Below are 14,561 nucleotides of genomic sequence, written 5' to 3'. Positions count from 1 at the left end.
GCCGGGTGGCACTTTTGACACCCCCCGGCCGGAGGTCGGTCGGTCTACGGCCAAACAAAGAAGTCAAAGACGCCGGAGCGCGTGGTGACGCGATTTTGGGCGCACGAGAGATAACGACCAAATTGAAGTGGGGGTTGAGGTTCCGAGAACTTGAAGTTGACTGATTGAGCTCTTTGGGAGAGATTCGATTTTTGTTTTCTTTCGCTGAAATTTGAGATAAATTTAGAATCACTTATCTCACTAGACAGTTGTTTGGGCAGTGTGAGTGGAAATTTAAAGTATCCAGACTTAAATTTCTTATAGCAATTTAGTCATCTAATTTAAGTGATATCTAAGGATTTGTCAGGACAATTATTAACCATAAAGTGTTGAATTTACCGTGATTCGTTTAAGAAAAAGATTTTCTGTTCCATACTCTTAACCTCTACTCCCAAAAAAAATCGGGAAAAAAAACTCTGAACCCCTCCAAAGATTATGATCGTTATTGAGTGTAATTGGATATGGAGATGCCAAATTTGCCTGGCAGTATTAGGCTGGCTCCGTGCTTCACTAAATTTAGCCCTAATAAAAGTTTAATTAATTTTGGATATTTTTAAGGCCCCGCGCTCGTAATCCCTTAAGCAGTAGTTGTTCGCTGTTGCGCGAAATGTTTGCATTCAAATGAAGTGAATTTGAATTTTTTAATTAAACTTTGGTTTCGACTTAAAACCGCTGGGAAGCAGGGGGAGATGTTCGGATTAAGGAGTCGCCAAGTTGTCCTCACCTAAAGAAGGTCGTTTATTGTTGTTGCCTTACCTTTCGCCAATACTCTTGTGATAGTTGGATTACCGATAAGAGGGGGTGTCTGTACAGAGCTAGAAAAACACACAAATTTCAATTATCGAGAGCTGGTGACTCTGGCTCTCATTTGACTTTCAGCTTCTTGAGATTGTGCCGGCGGCAGTAATCCTGGTACCACTTTTCGTACCAGAGGGCCGAATTGGACACGGCCTTCTCCTCGGAGTAGATGGGCTCGTAATCCAGGTAGATCGACGCCCGGATCCGGTTGTACAGCAGAATCGATGACATGTAGGACAGGAGGCCGCACGGCGGGAAGCTCAGTTTAATTTTCACAATCGGATTAAGGGCTTTAATCAGCAGCTCCAGCAGAAACGCCAGGAAGAAGGACACAAACAGGGGAATCTGGTACCAGGACGGTCGCAGCTTCAGCGTTTCGTTGGCCCGCGACAGGCGCTGGCAGAACCGGGTGGTGTCCTCGATGCCGGATTCGTCCGTCACAAAGACCGGGTAGCCAGCGATGTCCTTTGTCTTATTGGCCAGTGCCTCCTTGGCCCGAAAATGTGCCCAAGCAGCGTTCCCAGCGTACACCAGCTGTTGCTTACCTCCTGGGCCAGCTAATTTCGGAATTTCCCCTCCGAACCGCATCGCCACCTTAATCACCCCCGGAACGAACCGCTGGTCACCCTCGCCGAACATAACCGGCGGCCGGATGGCAATCGTTTTCAGCGGCTCTGTAATTGAAATGAACGGACATTGCGTCGGATTATTGCCTTTCAACGGACATAACTAAAGACTTAAATTGGCGAAAGCCGGCCTGCGATGTGATCTATGCTGCAAATCCGGACCAATTCCGGTAATGCTCTTAGTTTGCAGCCGGGCGAAAATTATCTCCAATTGGGAGTGCAACGCACACTGTATCGAAATGCGGTCAAGTCCAATTTTGCCCGAGAGAAATTTGGGCACTCAGTCGCTTGAAATAGGCTGGATTTGTGCAATTGGCCTTAATAAAATTTCCGTAATCAAGAAACCCCTTCTCACCTCCATTCGCCAGCGGGCTCCCGTTCGCCTCCAGCACCATCACCTCGCCCTTGTACTTGGACTGCGCGTAGCCCGGAATCTGGAACTCGCTCTCCCGCTGCGGTACCTTCGTCTTCGGCTCCGTCTGGTTACACACGATCGTAAAGTTTGCCTTGCCCAGGTAGGGCGTCATGTGGATCAGACAGTCGCTGGTGTACACCAAGCGCGGCACGCTGTACTTCCGGCACAGATCCACCACAATCTGCGTCCCGTCGACATTTACCCGTTCCAGTTCCTTCCGATTTGGCGGGAAGTCAAAGTTGATGTAGGCCGCCATGTGAAACACGCAATCGACGCCCTCGAACGCGGACTCGATGCTGGACGGCTTGCAGATGTCCCCCACGAACGAGACGATCTTGCCCGGCGGGGTGGTGTGATCTGGAAGAGTTGTTGAACTATTGAAATAATCTGAAATTTTCAGATTCTGGGACATTTTTACCAATTGTATTTTCGTATGGCTTCAGATCGACGACGCGAATTTCGCGCACTTTTGGGTCACGCTCGTGCAATATTCTGATCAAATGTTGACCGAGAAAACCGGCACCACCTACATAAAAAAAACAAAGAATAAAGTTGATAAATGTTACATGTTATAAAGCAAAAATACTGAAATTAATAATATCCAAGGTTATCCATTTCCAATTCCTGCTCAACCTTTCATTCCCATTTAATGGTTTGAATAAACTGAAAACCGATTATGAGAATATTGGGAGTGAAAAAAACAAAATAAGAAAAAGATTCGATGAATGTAATTTTGATAATGAACTTTGAAAGATTTTTAAAACAAATATAACTTTTAAAAAGTTGGAACGTCTGAATTTATTTTTTGGGGATTAAATATTTAATTTCTTTAAATTTCCATTTGTACCACAAAATCAAGCTTTGGTTGAGTAAGGGAATATGAAAATAAATTCTGGACCTACAATGATTGGCATTGGTTGGGACACCCAAAACAACGGTTCAAGCCACAAAATGTAAAGGAAGATTTTTACTTCATGGAGCAATTTTGATTGATGTTTCAAAACTTTAGCTTTATATTGAATACAAAGGTTTTGCAACCAACATAATTTACAAAGACTGATTCTTTACCGAGCAAACATATGAGAATTATTCTTTAATAAATGTTTCAATCAAGCCACATGTTTTAGAGACAAAAAAATCATTACGACGAATAACAAATCTTGTTATAAATAATATACAATGTTATTTGCCTAGTTTTAGCACATATCAAATAATGTTATTTCCACGTTATTTCTGTCTTTTCGGGTCAATAGAATGTATACACGAAAAAAATGATTGTTATTTAACTTTTTATCACTTGAAGATTATTTCCTACAATACGTATTTTTCATTGTTTTATATGTTTTTTCAATTTAGATTTTTAATAATCATCAATATTGAAATTTAAATCGACACTACACATTATTTGAAGAAGGGCACCAAATTAAGACATTTTGATGCGATTTTTTCGAAAAATCTTCAGTTTATTGGAATTTTGAAATACTTCATGAAGGAAAACAACCTCTGCAAAAAATCGAAAATCTAAGGTAATTTCATATTTTTTCCTTAATTGAAGCATTTTTTTTAATTTATCAAGGAAATTTACCCCTTCAAAGTTATTTATGAAAATTTGTGAAAATTTCTTTATTTTGTCTTAGGCCGATGCAAATATTTTTCAAAGTTTTTGTACTTCGGCTCTAGCTGGGGTCGAGTTTGGGGGCAAAAATATGTAAATATTGAAATAATTAGCCATAGTTTCAACATTTGCATGAAAAAAGTGTTTTAAAATGCATTCTACACTAGTTAAGTTGTTTTGCAATCATTAGTTTTCAAAAAATGTAAAACATAAATAAATTTAGGCAAAAAAAATCTATTTGCGATAATAAACATCGAAAATTTTAAAAATTCAAAGAAAAAGCAAGGCAAAGTAATCCACTTTAACGACCCCCGGGTCATTTGTGGTCTCTGTTGCAAGTTTCTGCTCATTTCTAGGCGTCCGAAGTTTATGTGTGGTGAGTCACTCAATGCAACCCAAATATGCTTAAAGTGATTCTAAACGAAGGGGAATGCATTTTAAATTGATTTCAACTGATTGCACTTAAATTTTTATTAAAATGTTGAAGTTTTTTGAAAAAAATGTTTTTTCACCCTCTGATTTTTCGGGCCAACTTTAAAGGGGGGGGGGACAAAAACTTTTAATAAAATTTGTACCAGCCTTATTTTAAGCATTTTTAACGAGTTTTTCTCTATGCCATCTAATTAGCACTTTTTTTGAACTCGTGATATCTCTGAAAATATTGGATCAATTTTGAATGCTATAAAGAAAAAATAGAAACATTTCTTAAAACATTTTATTTTTTCATTCAAAATTGTTTCTTACATGGAAAAACAAAAAATCTAAAATGGCTTATTTTGAAAGAAAATAGAGAATGCATGGAAAAAGTTACATTTCAATCACAAAATCACTTAGAAAAAAAATATATACGTTAAAAAAACTCAAAAATTTTACCATAATCAAAACAAAATAGTAAATATTCGTTTTTTATTAAGAAATCGGATCGAAAAGCTGCATTTTTTAAAATATTTAAAATATATACTAATATAAACTATGAAAATTTTTGCAACGGTCTTATCAAAACATGTTATATTTTTTTAAATTTATTTTGAAGTATAGGTGAACACCGAATATACAAGATTTTTGTGTCAAATTCAGCATAAATCCTTGTCACCCAGCATATAAAACATTCCAACCCGAATCGACATCCGTTCGACAGCAAACATTCATTGACCCAACGAGCGAACAACGCCGACCGGCGGCGGTGACGACGCGTGCTTTGCTGGGTTGCCCCGCAGAAAGTTTTGCGCCCGCATCTAGGCAATGCATGGAAATCGCACAACAAACATCGACAGCTCACTCGACCAAAGTTCGTTTCCCTCGCGCCTGACGGTATACAAAATTAACGCCAATGTCGACCTGCTTGCTGCAAACTGTGGAGTTGCACTATGCACTTTATCGCTCGCAGGTGTGAGTTTTTTTCTGTTGTTGCTGGTCCACGTGAGTTTCACACGTGCCCGTTTTCCCTCGGTAGGGTATTGATTTTGAAAATTCCCCTCCGATGATGGGGCGCGCCGGGGAAAATCCGTTCGATTTTCCGCCAGACCAACGTCGAATTTACATCAATCACAACGCGTTTCGTTTAATCAGCCAAGTGGAAATCAAATAAATCATTGCCGAGGCCAACGCGGGGTCGACACTGATTTCACGCCAGACCAGGTACGCGTATGCGTTTCCACACAGTCCCGTTACTGCTGGGAAAAGTCGCCGGAGGCTGCCAACTGTGCCGGCTGAACCGATTGCAAATAGCGAAAAAAAACTCAGAGTTCCCGGCACAATTGGCTCGATCTTCTCGAGGGCGGGGGCGGGGACCTGGGAACGCTGAAACTCACCTCTCCGTCGACACTCTCGGGATATTACAAATTCATTATGTTGATAGAATCATCATCGTTTTGATTCCTTATTTACACATAATTTGAATTTTAAATAAATCGTAACACCTCGCGACGGGGAAAACTCTCGGTCCTTGGGAATGAGGTGGTGGGTGGATAGCTGACAGGATCTCGATTGGAATCATCTCATGGTTCGTGAACCACCAGCCAGTCAGCCCACACACTTTGGCCAACCCAGAGAGCATCGGTAAATCGAGTTTTAACCAGAGTAATTATGATAATTTTATTATTTCATCTACTGATTATCACCCACTTTGGAAAACGATTTTCTGCCAGCGCAAGCCGACGTTTTATTCTTGCTTTATTTTAATTTTTCGAAACTTTGCTCTTGATGGTGGTTCCGTGATGGAAATGAAAAACAAACATTCCATCAGAAATGATTATCATCAACCCTTTAAACTGAAAAACAAAAATTGTAACATAAACATGACAGCTTTTAAGTCTATTCTGACAAAACAACTTATTTTTCTCAATTTGAAACTGATCAGATTTTTATCGGGGTTTGAGTTCTAAAAAAAATTTAATTACAAGTATTTGAATGATTACAAGCAAGCACTTGAATGAAAAAGCATTTGAATGAAAAAAGTGTTTTAAAATGTATTTTACACCTGCTGAATTGTTTTGCAATCATTAGTTTTCAAAACATCTGAGTATTGACGAAATTATTTTTTTTGGGGTTAGTGATTTATAACAAAAAAAAGAAATTTCGTGGCATGCATAAATATTTGAATTTCACGACACTCCAGCTGTATAACAAAATCATGCATCGAATTGAACCAAAATTTGATTTAAATATAACACAACGCTTGATTCTACAGTTTTGCTGACGTCGGTTTCAACTTGAACCTGATTATTTAACTTTTATTTACAGAGACTATAACATGAAATGTGACTTTTTAATTTTAGATTTTAAAAGACGTTTATTTTTTTATTTCATTTGATTGTGGTCTCTTATGCACAAGCTAATTTTTTTTTTTTCGTTTTTTCGGTTTAATTTGGTTTGAAAAATGTTGCAAACATTACATTTACCAATTGTTTGTTTGTAACGAATTGTATTGTGAATTATATCAAAATGTTATTTAAAAAAATAATTTTCATTGAAAAATATTTAGTATTACTTGTAAACTATTTAAAACACATTCTATTATTTATGCATTTTAATCTGAAGTTAGAAACAACAACTTTTCATAAAATTTCTACCAGCCTAAACGCAATTTTTGAAATAACAGTTGCTTTCAAACTGACTGACTGACAAACAGTTGAACTCAAAGACCCTCAATACAAAAAACCTTCTCAAGATAAAAACATTGACATTTTAACGTTCCCATTTTGTAAAATCCGCTCCGACTCTGACTCCTACTTTAGAGGCTTGATAAAAAGTAAGTATTCAAAACAAAACAAAAAACGAATAAAAAAATCAATCCAAACATAAACAAAACAGGAAAATCATGCGAAAATCAGCAGCAGTAGAAAATTTATAATAATAATGCCAATTGATTTGCCAGTCAATGGTGTACCAAATTTTTTTATCACCAGCTGATCAATTTAAGCATCCATCAAAATTAATCAGATCGGACCATACACTCCCCTCTTCAAAACTCACTCAACAATCGAGTCAAGGAAGTCCAGGTTCGTCGCCAGCATTCCGTACAAGATTCCAACGGACTTTTTGCTCGCTGTGTACTACACAGCTGATTTTGCTTCCTTCCTAGTAAATATACTAAACCACCCAGAAAATGCCCCTTCTTGGCCCCATCTGAGGCGTGTGTGAGTGCGTGTGCAAATCAGTAGTCAAGATCCGTCGGCAGTACTTCAGCGTAACCTTGGAAATTGCTCCCCTGCGGACATTGGATATGTTTACTTTGTATTTATTTATTTTTTCGCTCATTCTCCTTTGTTTGGCTGATTTGCTACGCTAAAAACAGTTCAACTGCGCCTGCGAATACAGTTTAAACAGTGCCACTAAATGTGCCGTCAACGTGCCGGTGAGGATTGGTGTATTGGTGTATTGGCCGTGAACAACCAGGTGAAGACCAACAACAACAGAGGTCTTCCACCTTTGTTGAGGGGAGATTCATCTCCGTTGGAAATCAACACTGTTTTTGAAGACTACGTGACCACCCCAACCAGCTGCGGTGTCCCCTTTTCAAAACGCAGCTACCAGCTAAGTTAGGTGACTTGGTCGCGCTGCCAAGCCGGTTAGTTAACCTCGATAGGACGACAAAAGCCGCAAGAGTCGAAATTTTTGGGTAAAAGTTGCCTAAACGCGCGCTAGTAGAGAGTTAGTTTGAAGAAACAGCGCGCAGATGTTGCGTAACCGTTGTCGTTGCGGTTCGTTTGGTCGGGTCGTTGTGTTGCGCCGAACAGCGGACTTAGTGCACAGCCGTTTTAGCGACTTAATCAATCTCTGCCGAAATTCGGTGGATTCGAGCGAGTTGGGACATATCGAGTCGGTTGAGAAGTGGAGGCTGACTTTGAAGTTTTGGTTTTCGATTAACTTTGGTTGGTTTTGAAGTTATCCAACTTCATCTTAGACGTTGTGCGGCGTGGCTTCCAATTGAAAACCAGTAATTAATAACTGGAGCTGTTGCTGGGTTGAACCTTCACGCGAATCGGATTCGGGAAGGTTATTTTGGTTGGCAGGTGCATGCTAACATTTTCTTGGAAGTTGAGGAGATTGACAACCCATTTTCAAATGCCTGATGGCCTGAAGCTAATTTACCTCTTTTAGTAATTTGTTCTCTTTTTGAACACAATCCGCTGAAGTTATTTAAATCCATGTTGATGAACAATACAAGTTTCAGAATACTAAAATTTATTGCGAAAAAAGTAGTGGCTGACCATTTTAAACATTTCAAATTGTTCTCCCTTGTTCTCGTATTCAATTATTGTTCCAAAAAAGTCATAAAACAACATGTTTGAAACCTATTTGAAGATATTGCGATGCATAATATCGACTGGACAAAATGAGGATCTTTTTTCAAATAATCATTATGTCTCAGTAAAACAAATGAATAATGTGAATATCAACATCATGCAACATTTATCCAAACAACGATTCATACCCAGGCAAGATAAAAGCCACGTACATACTTTTTAAGCAAAAAATAATTTTGGACATAAATTTATTGAGAATGAAAAAGTTTTATTTCAAAGAATGAGAAAACTATCAATTTTTTTACAATAGAGCAGTTCTCTACGAAATCGGTATTTTTTCTTAAATTTTAATTTTTGTATTTTTTAATCCGAGTGAAAAATTTTTGGTGCCTTCGGTATGCCCAAAGAAGCCATTTTGCATCTTTAGTTTGTCCATATAATTTTCCATACAAATTTGGCAGCCGTCCATGCAAAAATGATATATGAAAATTCAAAAATCTGTATTTTTTTAAGGAATGTTTTGATCGATTTGGTGTCTTCGGCAAAGTTGTAGGTATGAATAAGGACTACACTGAAAAAATTGATACACGGTAAAACAAATTGGTGATTTTTAATTTAACTTTTTGTCACTAAAACTTGATTTGCAAAAAAACACTATTTTTATTTATTTTTTTATTTTTTGATATGTTTTAGAGGACATAAAATGCCAACTTTTCAGAAATTTCCAGGTTGTGCAAAAAATCATTGAGCGAGTTATGAATTTTTGAATCAATACTGATTTTTTCAAAAAATCGAAATATTGGTCGCAAAAATATTTCAACTTTATTTTCCGATGTAAAATTAAATTTGTAATCAAAAGAACTTTGGTGAAATTTTGATAAAGTGCACCGTTTTCAAGTTAAATCCATATTTAGGTGACTTTTTTGAAAATAGTCGCAGTTTTTCATTTTTTTAAATTGGTGCACATGTTTGCACACTTTTAGAAAAAATATTTTTGAAAAGCTGAGAAAATTCTCTACATTTTGCTTCTTTCGATTTTGTTGATACGACCTTTAGTTGCTGAGATATTGCAATGCAAAGGCTTAAAAACAGGAAAATTGATGTTTTCTAAGTCTGACCCAAACAAACCCACCATTTTGTAATGTCGATATCTCAGCAACTAATGGTCCGATTTGCAATGTTAATATATGAAACATTTGTGAAATTTTCCCATCTTTTCGAAAACAATATTTTCAAAATTTTCAAATCAAGACTAACATTTTAAAAGGGCGTAATTTTGAATGTTTGGCCCTTTTAAAATGTTAGTCTTGATTTGAAAATTTTGAAAATATTGTTTTCGAAAAGATGGGAAAATTTCACAAATGTTTCATATATTAACATTGAAAATCGGACCATTAGTTGCTGAGATATCGAAATTGAAAAATGGTGGGTTATTTGGGTCAGACTTAGAAAACATCAATTTTCCTGTTTTTAAGCCTTTGCATTGCAATATCTCAGCAACTAAAGGTCGTATCAACAAAGTCGAAAGAAGCAAAATGTAGAGAATTTTCTCAGCTTTTCAAAAATATTTTTTCTAAAAGTTGGCAAACATGTGCACTAGTTCAAAAAAATGGAAAACTTCGACAATTTTCAAAAAAGTTACCTAAATATGGATTTAACTTGAAAACGGTGCACTTTATCAAAATTTCACTTAGGTTCTTTTGATTGCAAATTTGATTTTACATCGAAAAATGAAGTTGAAAAATTTTTGCGACCAAAATTTCGATTTTTTGAAAAAATCAGTATTGATTCAAAAATTCATAACTCGCTCAATGAATTTTTGCACAATCTAGAAATTTCTGAAAAGTTGGCATTTTATGTCCTCTAACACATATCAAAAAATAAAAAAAAAAAAAATAGTGTTTTTTGCAAATCAAGATTTAGTGATAAAAAGTTAAATAAAAAATCACCAAATTTTTGTTACCGTGTATCATTTTTTTCCAGTGTAGTCCGTATCCATACCTACAACTTTGCCGAAGACACCAAATCGATCAAAAAATTCATTCAAAAGATACAGATTTTTGAATTTTCATACATCATTTTTGTATGGACAGCTGCCAAATTTGTATGGAAAATTATATGGACAAACTAATGATGCAAAATGGCTTCTTTGGGCATACCGAAGGCACCAAAAAAGTTTCAGTCGGATTAAAAAATACAAAAAAAAAATCGAATGACCGTAATCCTAGAGAACTGCTCTTCTTGGTTTCATTTTGCGTACAGTTCTGAATTGAGGCCGCTTTGCGAACCACTATTCTGCACCCAGGTTTTCCAGCAAGGCTGGAAATTCAGTAATTCATTGATTATTTAGTAATTAATGGTAATCAGGGGAATCAATCGGTAATTAAAGCGGTTATTGAGTAATCAAATTAATTTTATATTTTCAAAATTGTACTTGTTAAAAAAATCTTTTTTTAATTATTTTCAGCTCCCTCCGTGTACGCACGAGAGCATGCAGCTAGTGCTCAGTGCTCCATCGTTTTTTCGATTTTTTTCGCCGTAATTGATTGTGGTTACCCGCGAGTTTGCTTCTCCAGCATGCCAAAAGCCGGCCGTGGCCGTGGCAGTTCGAGTGCGGCCTCGAAAACCCGCGAAGTTCGTCTACCGGCCGTGTGCAGAAAGGTAAACAAACCAACGCCGTGTCGGCCGCCATCGCGCAGGGGAGCGTCAGCGCTGAAGGCATCGACAAAAGTTACTACATCCCGGATATGTCCCAAGATCACCAGTGCGAACCCGTTCCGGTACTTCCGGTGCCACAACCAGTGGCACATCAACATCCGCCAACATCCCCATCAGGAACGAGTTCCAGATGCTGAGCGACGACGAAGAAAATAACAACTCTGACGGTAGCAGCACTACCGACGACGACGACGACGATGATGGTCGTGCACGGAAAAAAGTGCCGACGTCAAAAAAGAACAACCCTCCAGTGGAACGTAGACCACCTCCAATTTTTGTTTTGGACACGTTGGCGGACGATGTTGACGAGTTGCTGGAAGGCCTCGGATATTGTCTGAAAATCGGTAAGTCGGCAGTGCAAGTGATCACACTGACCAAAAAGAATTTCGACCTGGTGTTTGAAGAATTGAAGCGTAGCAACTTCAACTTCTACACATTCAACCCCGAGAAGCCCCCTGTTAAGGTCGTCTTGCAAGGTTATCAAGACCGTCCGATCTCCGACCTGAAGGGTCACCTTTCGGACGCCGGAATAAAACCGCGTGAGATTAAAGTGCTCTCGCGCAAGACAACGGTAACAGGTACACACACACTGTACCTGTTGTACTTCGACCGCGGCACCGTCAAGATCCAAGACCTGCGGCGGACTAAAACGTTGGACGGTTTTTGGGTAAACTGGCGGTTTTACACCAAGAACCCGACGGACGTAGCGCAATGCCACCGTTGCCAGAAATTCGGCCACGGCTCGCGGAACTGCAACCTCCGGCCCCGCTGCGTGAAGTGCGGTGAGTCACACCTCTCGGAGGCGTGCGCACTGCCACGTAAGGCGGACTTGGGGGACAAGGCAGAACAAACTAAGCTGCGCGTAAAGTGTGCGAACTGTGACGGTAACCATACCGGCAATTACCGCGGATGCGTCGCGCGCAAGGTCTACTTCGAGGAGCAGGAAAAGAGGAAGAAGAAAGCGTCCCACCCTCCTCAACGAAGTACGAGCGCAGCCGTTCCTGCAGCTGGACAGCGTACGGTTCCAGCGGAAAACTCAGCGTTCCCTCCTGGTTGGGGGCGTTCGTTCGCCAGCGTGGTCGCTGCCGGTAGCGGCAGTACGGCCCAGCAAGAAGTCACCGGGGAAGATCTCTTCACCCTGCCGGAGTTCTTTGCTCTCGCGGGGGAGATGATGACGCGGTTTCGGAGCTGCCGGAACAAGGCAGAACAATTCCTGGCCCTTGGGGAACTGATGATCAAACACATCTACAAAGGATAAATTACCTGTGATCTAGATATAAGCTTTCTCTTCCTCTATCCCCTTTCCTTTGCAATTTCTGTAGGTTTTTTTTATAGTTTTTTCTTATTCTTGCTAGTGCCTTAGTTAAAGAAATAATTGTTCCTAAATGGATTATGATGAAACACACAGCTGTAAGGAACTCCAAAACTCTGTTATGCACTTCAAAATAACTCATTGTATCTTGATTATTCACCAATAAAACCGAATTGAAAATTAATTATTTTCAATAATATTTTCGGACTACTCTTCTTGATGTTGAGATAAGAAAGATATAGATTAAGAAACTATATTTCTGTACTATATTAGCATTAAAAGCATTACACAATTTTCAATCAAATATTCAAGTAAGGGCATTGCAAAAGCAGTTGTATTCTAGGCATGAAAATTCAGGCGGGATAATTGTAGTTGCTGAGAGCTGATATTTTGATATTTTAACAACCCTGTGAAAGAGTTTAATGGATTATAATTATCAGTTAAAAAAGAATAAATTAAAATGAAAAATGGAAAAACTAACAAGAAAACTACAGAAACAATAAAAAATTATATAATAAAATCAGATATAAGCTATTGAAAAAACTGCGATTGTTTCAAAATCTAAAAAAAAAAACAGATAAATCATTTTGAAGGATGACACAATAAAAAAAATGCTATTCATGTTTAAATGTAATAAAGACGTATTTTTTTTAATGTATATTATTCATAAAATATGCAAGAAAACTAAGTAGAAAACTTTAATAATCGCTCAATTTTGAACTGAAAAATGTTAAAGAAAAACGATTAAATAGTTTTAGAATGATATTTACATTTGATAGATATAAGACTTTTCACATTTTCCTCATCTAGGACATTTTGTTCTTTCCGCCTTTTGTTTAACATCGTCATAAAATATAGTTCAACAATAGGATAATAACACTTGTAGCCCCAACGGGGTCAAAAAAGTTGGAAATGCAATTTCACCGGCCCTTTGAACCCTTGGATAAAAGTTGCAAAAGCCTTTTTCATTCTAACTTAGGGTAGACGCATCTGATTTGGATCTAGCTTGTTGGAGGTAATTCTTGACATCCTTCTGGATTCATCCAAATCGGGTGAGTTTTTGCCGAGATACAGCCGCTTGAAGATGCATTTTCAACTTTGGTGCTTCACGTAAGTTTTGACCCCGTTGGTGCTAAAAGTGATAAAGATATTGACTGAGTCATCCAAGTGAAGAAAATAAAAAATCCATAAATTTATCACTTCTATTTTCCATTAACCACTGTATTATGTCACACATTAAGTAAATATTATCATCTTCCTCGTTTGTTGATTCCAGGTAAATCAAAATATTAAAACCTAGGTGCTAACCAAAGCAAATGACGTCGTATTCCCATCTATCAACCTTGAAATTTCGTATATTTACCGGTGATCAGTACAATTTCCGTAGCCTCCTCCATTCTGATGTCCCGTGTTGGTATCGTCGTATCCAGGATCCAATCTGATGTTTCAAACTATGCTAATCAAAAGCTGCACTGCCCTTAAAAACTCGTTTTGTTCTGCTCCTAGAACCCACTTCACTCCAGTTGAACACTGCTCATTCTTCGTGGCGATCGTGCCACCACTTTCGACTCCCAACTGGGTGTGTGTTGTTTGTCACCAATTTGGCAAGATCAGCTAAAATGCGACCGCACCGGGACTTGCATAACTTTCCGCAGCTGGCGGGGACGGACGGACGGACGTTAGTGACCTTCTTCAAATGTGTACCAAAAACTTGAATTTCAAGTCTCTTCGCTAGCTTTATCTCCGCGCAGAACTGGATCTCACTCCCGGGCCCACCCCAAACACAACGACCGATCGCGATCACTTCCAAACGCGGACTGAGAAGAGACTCTTCAGTCGCGCGGTCGATTCAACCGTCCAGCCAAGACGACGACGCATTGGACGTGATGAGACACAGTATCAGTGGCATAGCCATAGTCAATGGAAATGGATACAGGCACAAGTTCAGGCCAATTGTTGGACTCACGGCAATCATGACGTAAGGGTATTTGTCACAAGGTGTGGAGTCTTTTGCGGGACGTGATTGACGTTGTAATTTGGGAATTGATTTTTTTTGAATGAGCAAAAATAAGTCAGAAAAACAATTTTTAATTTATTGTAAATCGATATTTTATCATGGCAAAAAAAAACAAAATACAAAAAACACGTTAACGTTAAGTAGAATAATTATAATATATGAGCAAAGACATTGTCCCATTAAATGCCGTAATTTGCATGATAATTGCAGTGCGAAAGACATTCTCGTTCGATCACGAATAAAAGTATCATAATTACTGATTCGCCAAAAGCT

The 14,561-nt window shown here is 38.4% G+C and overlaps 1 protein-coding gene across 1 annotated transcript; it reads right to left on the bottom strand.

Annotated features, from left to right (window-relative positions):
• Positions 1 to 756: 756 nt before the first annotated feature.
• Positions 757 to 14,110, bottom strand: LOC6034066 (3 beta-hydroxysteroid dehydrogenase type 7). The gene is made up of 4 exons (XM_038262030.1): positions 13,635 to 14,110; positions 2,297 to 2,404; positions 1,819 to 2,235; positions 757 to 1,511 (listed from the first exon to the last, which is right to left on the bottom strand). The coding sequence occupies exons 1-4, from the start codon at positions 13,666 to 13,668 to the stop codon at positions 904 to 906; spliced, it is 1,167 nt and encodes a 388-aa protein (XP_038117958.1). The 5' UTR covers positions 13,669 to 14,110; the 3' UTR covers positions 757 to 903.
• Positions 14,111 to 14,561: the final 451 nt, after the last annotated feature.

Source organism: Culex quinquefasciatus, chromosome 3 (genome assembly GCF_015732765.1).
Source record: "Culex quinquefasciatus strain JHB chromosome 3, VPISU_Cqui_1.0_pri_paternal, whole genome shotgun sequence".
Taxonomy (NCBI): domain Eukaryota; kingdom Metazoa; phylum Arthropoda; class Insecta; order Diptera; family Culicidae; genus Culex; species Culex quinquefasciatus.
Note: the sequence above shows the minus strand (reverse complement) of the source record. Positions and strands in the feature narration are given on the sequence as shown.

Coding starts and splice junctions, on each gene's coding strand:
- LOC6034066 (XM_038262030.1), bottom strand. CDS start 13,668: ATGGAGGAGGCTACGGAAATTGTACTGATCACCG. Junction 2,405..13,634: donor GGAAATTGTACTGATCACCG/GTAAATATACGA, acceptor TTTTTTATGTAG/GTGGTGCCGGTTTTCTCGGT. Junction 1,512..1,818: donor GAGCCCGCTGGCGAATGGAG/GTGAGAAGGGGT, acceptor TTTCAATTACAG/AGCCGCTGAAAACGATTGCC.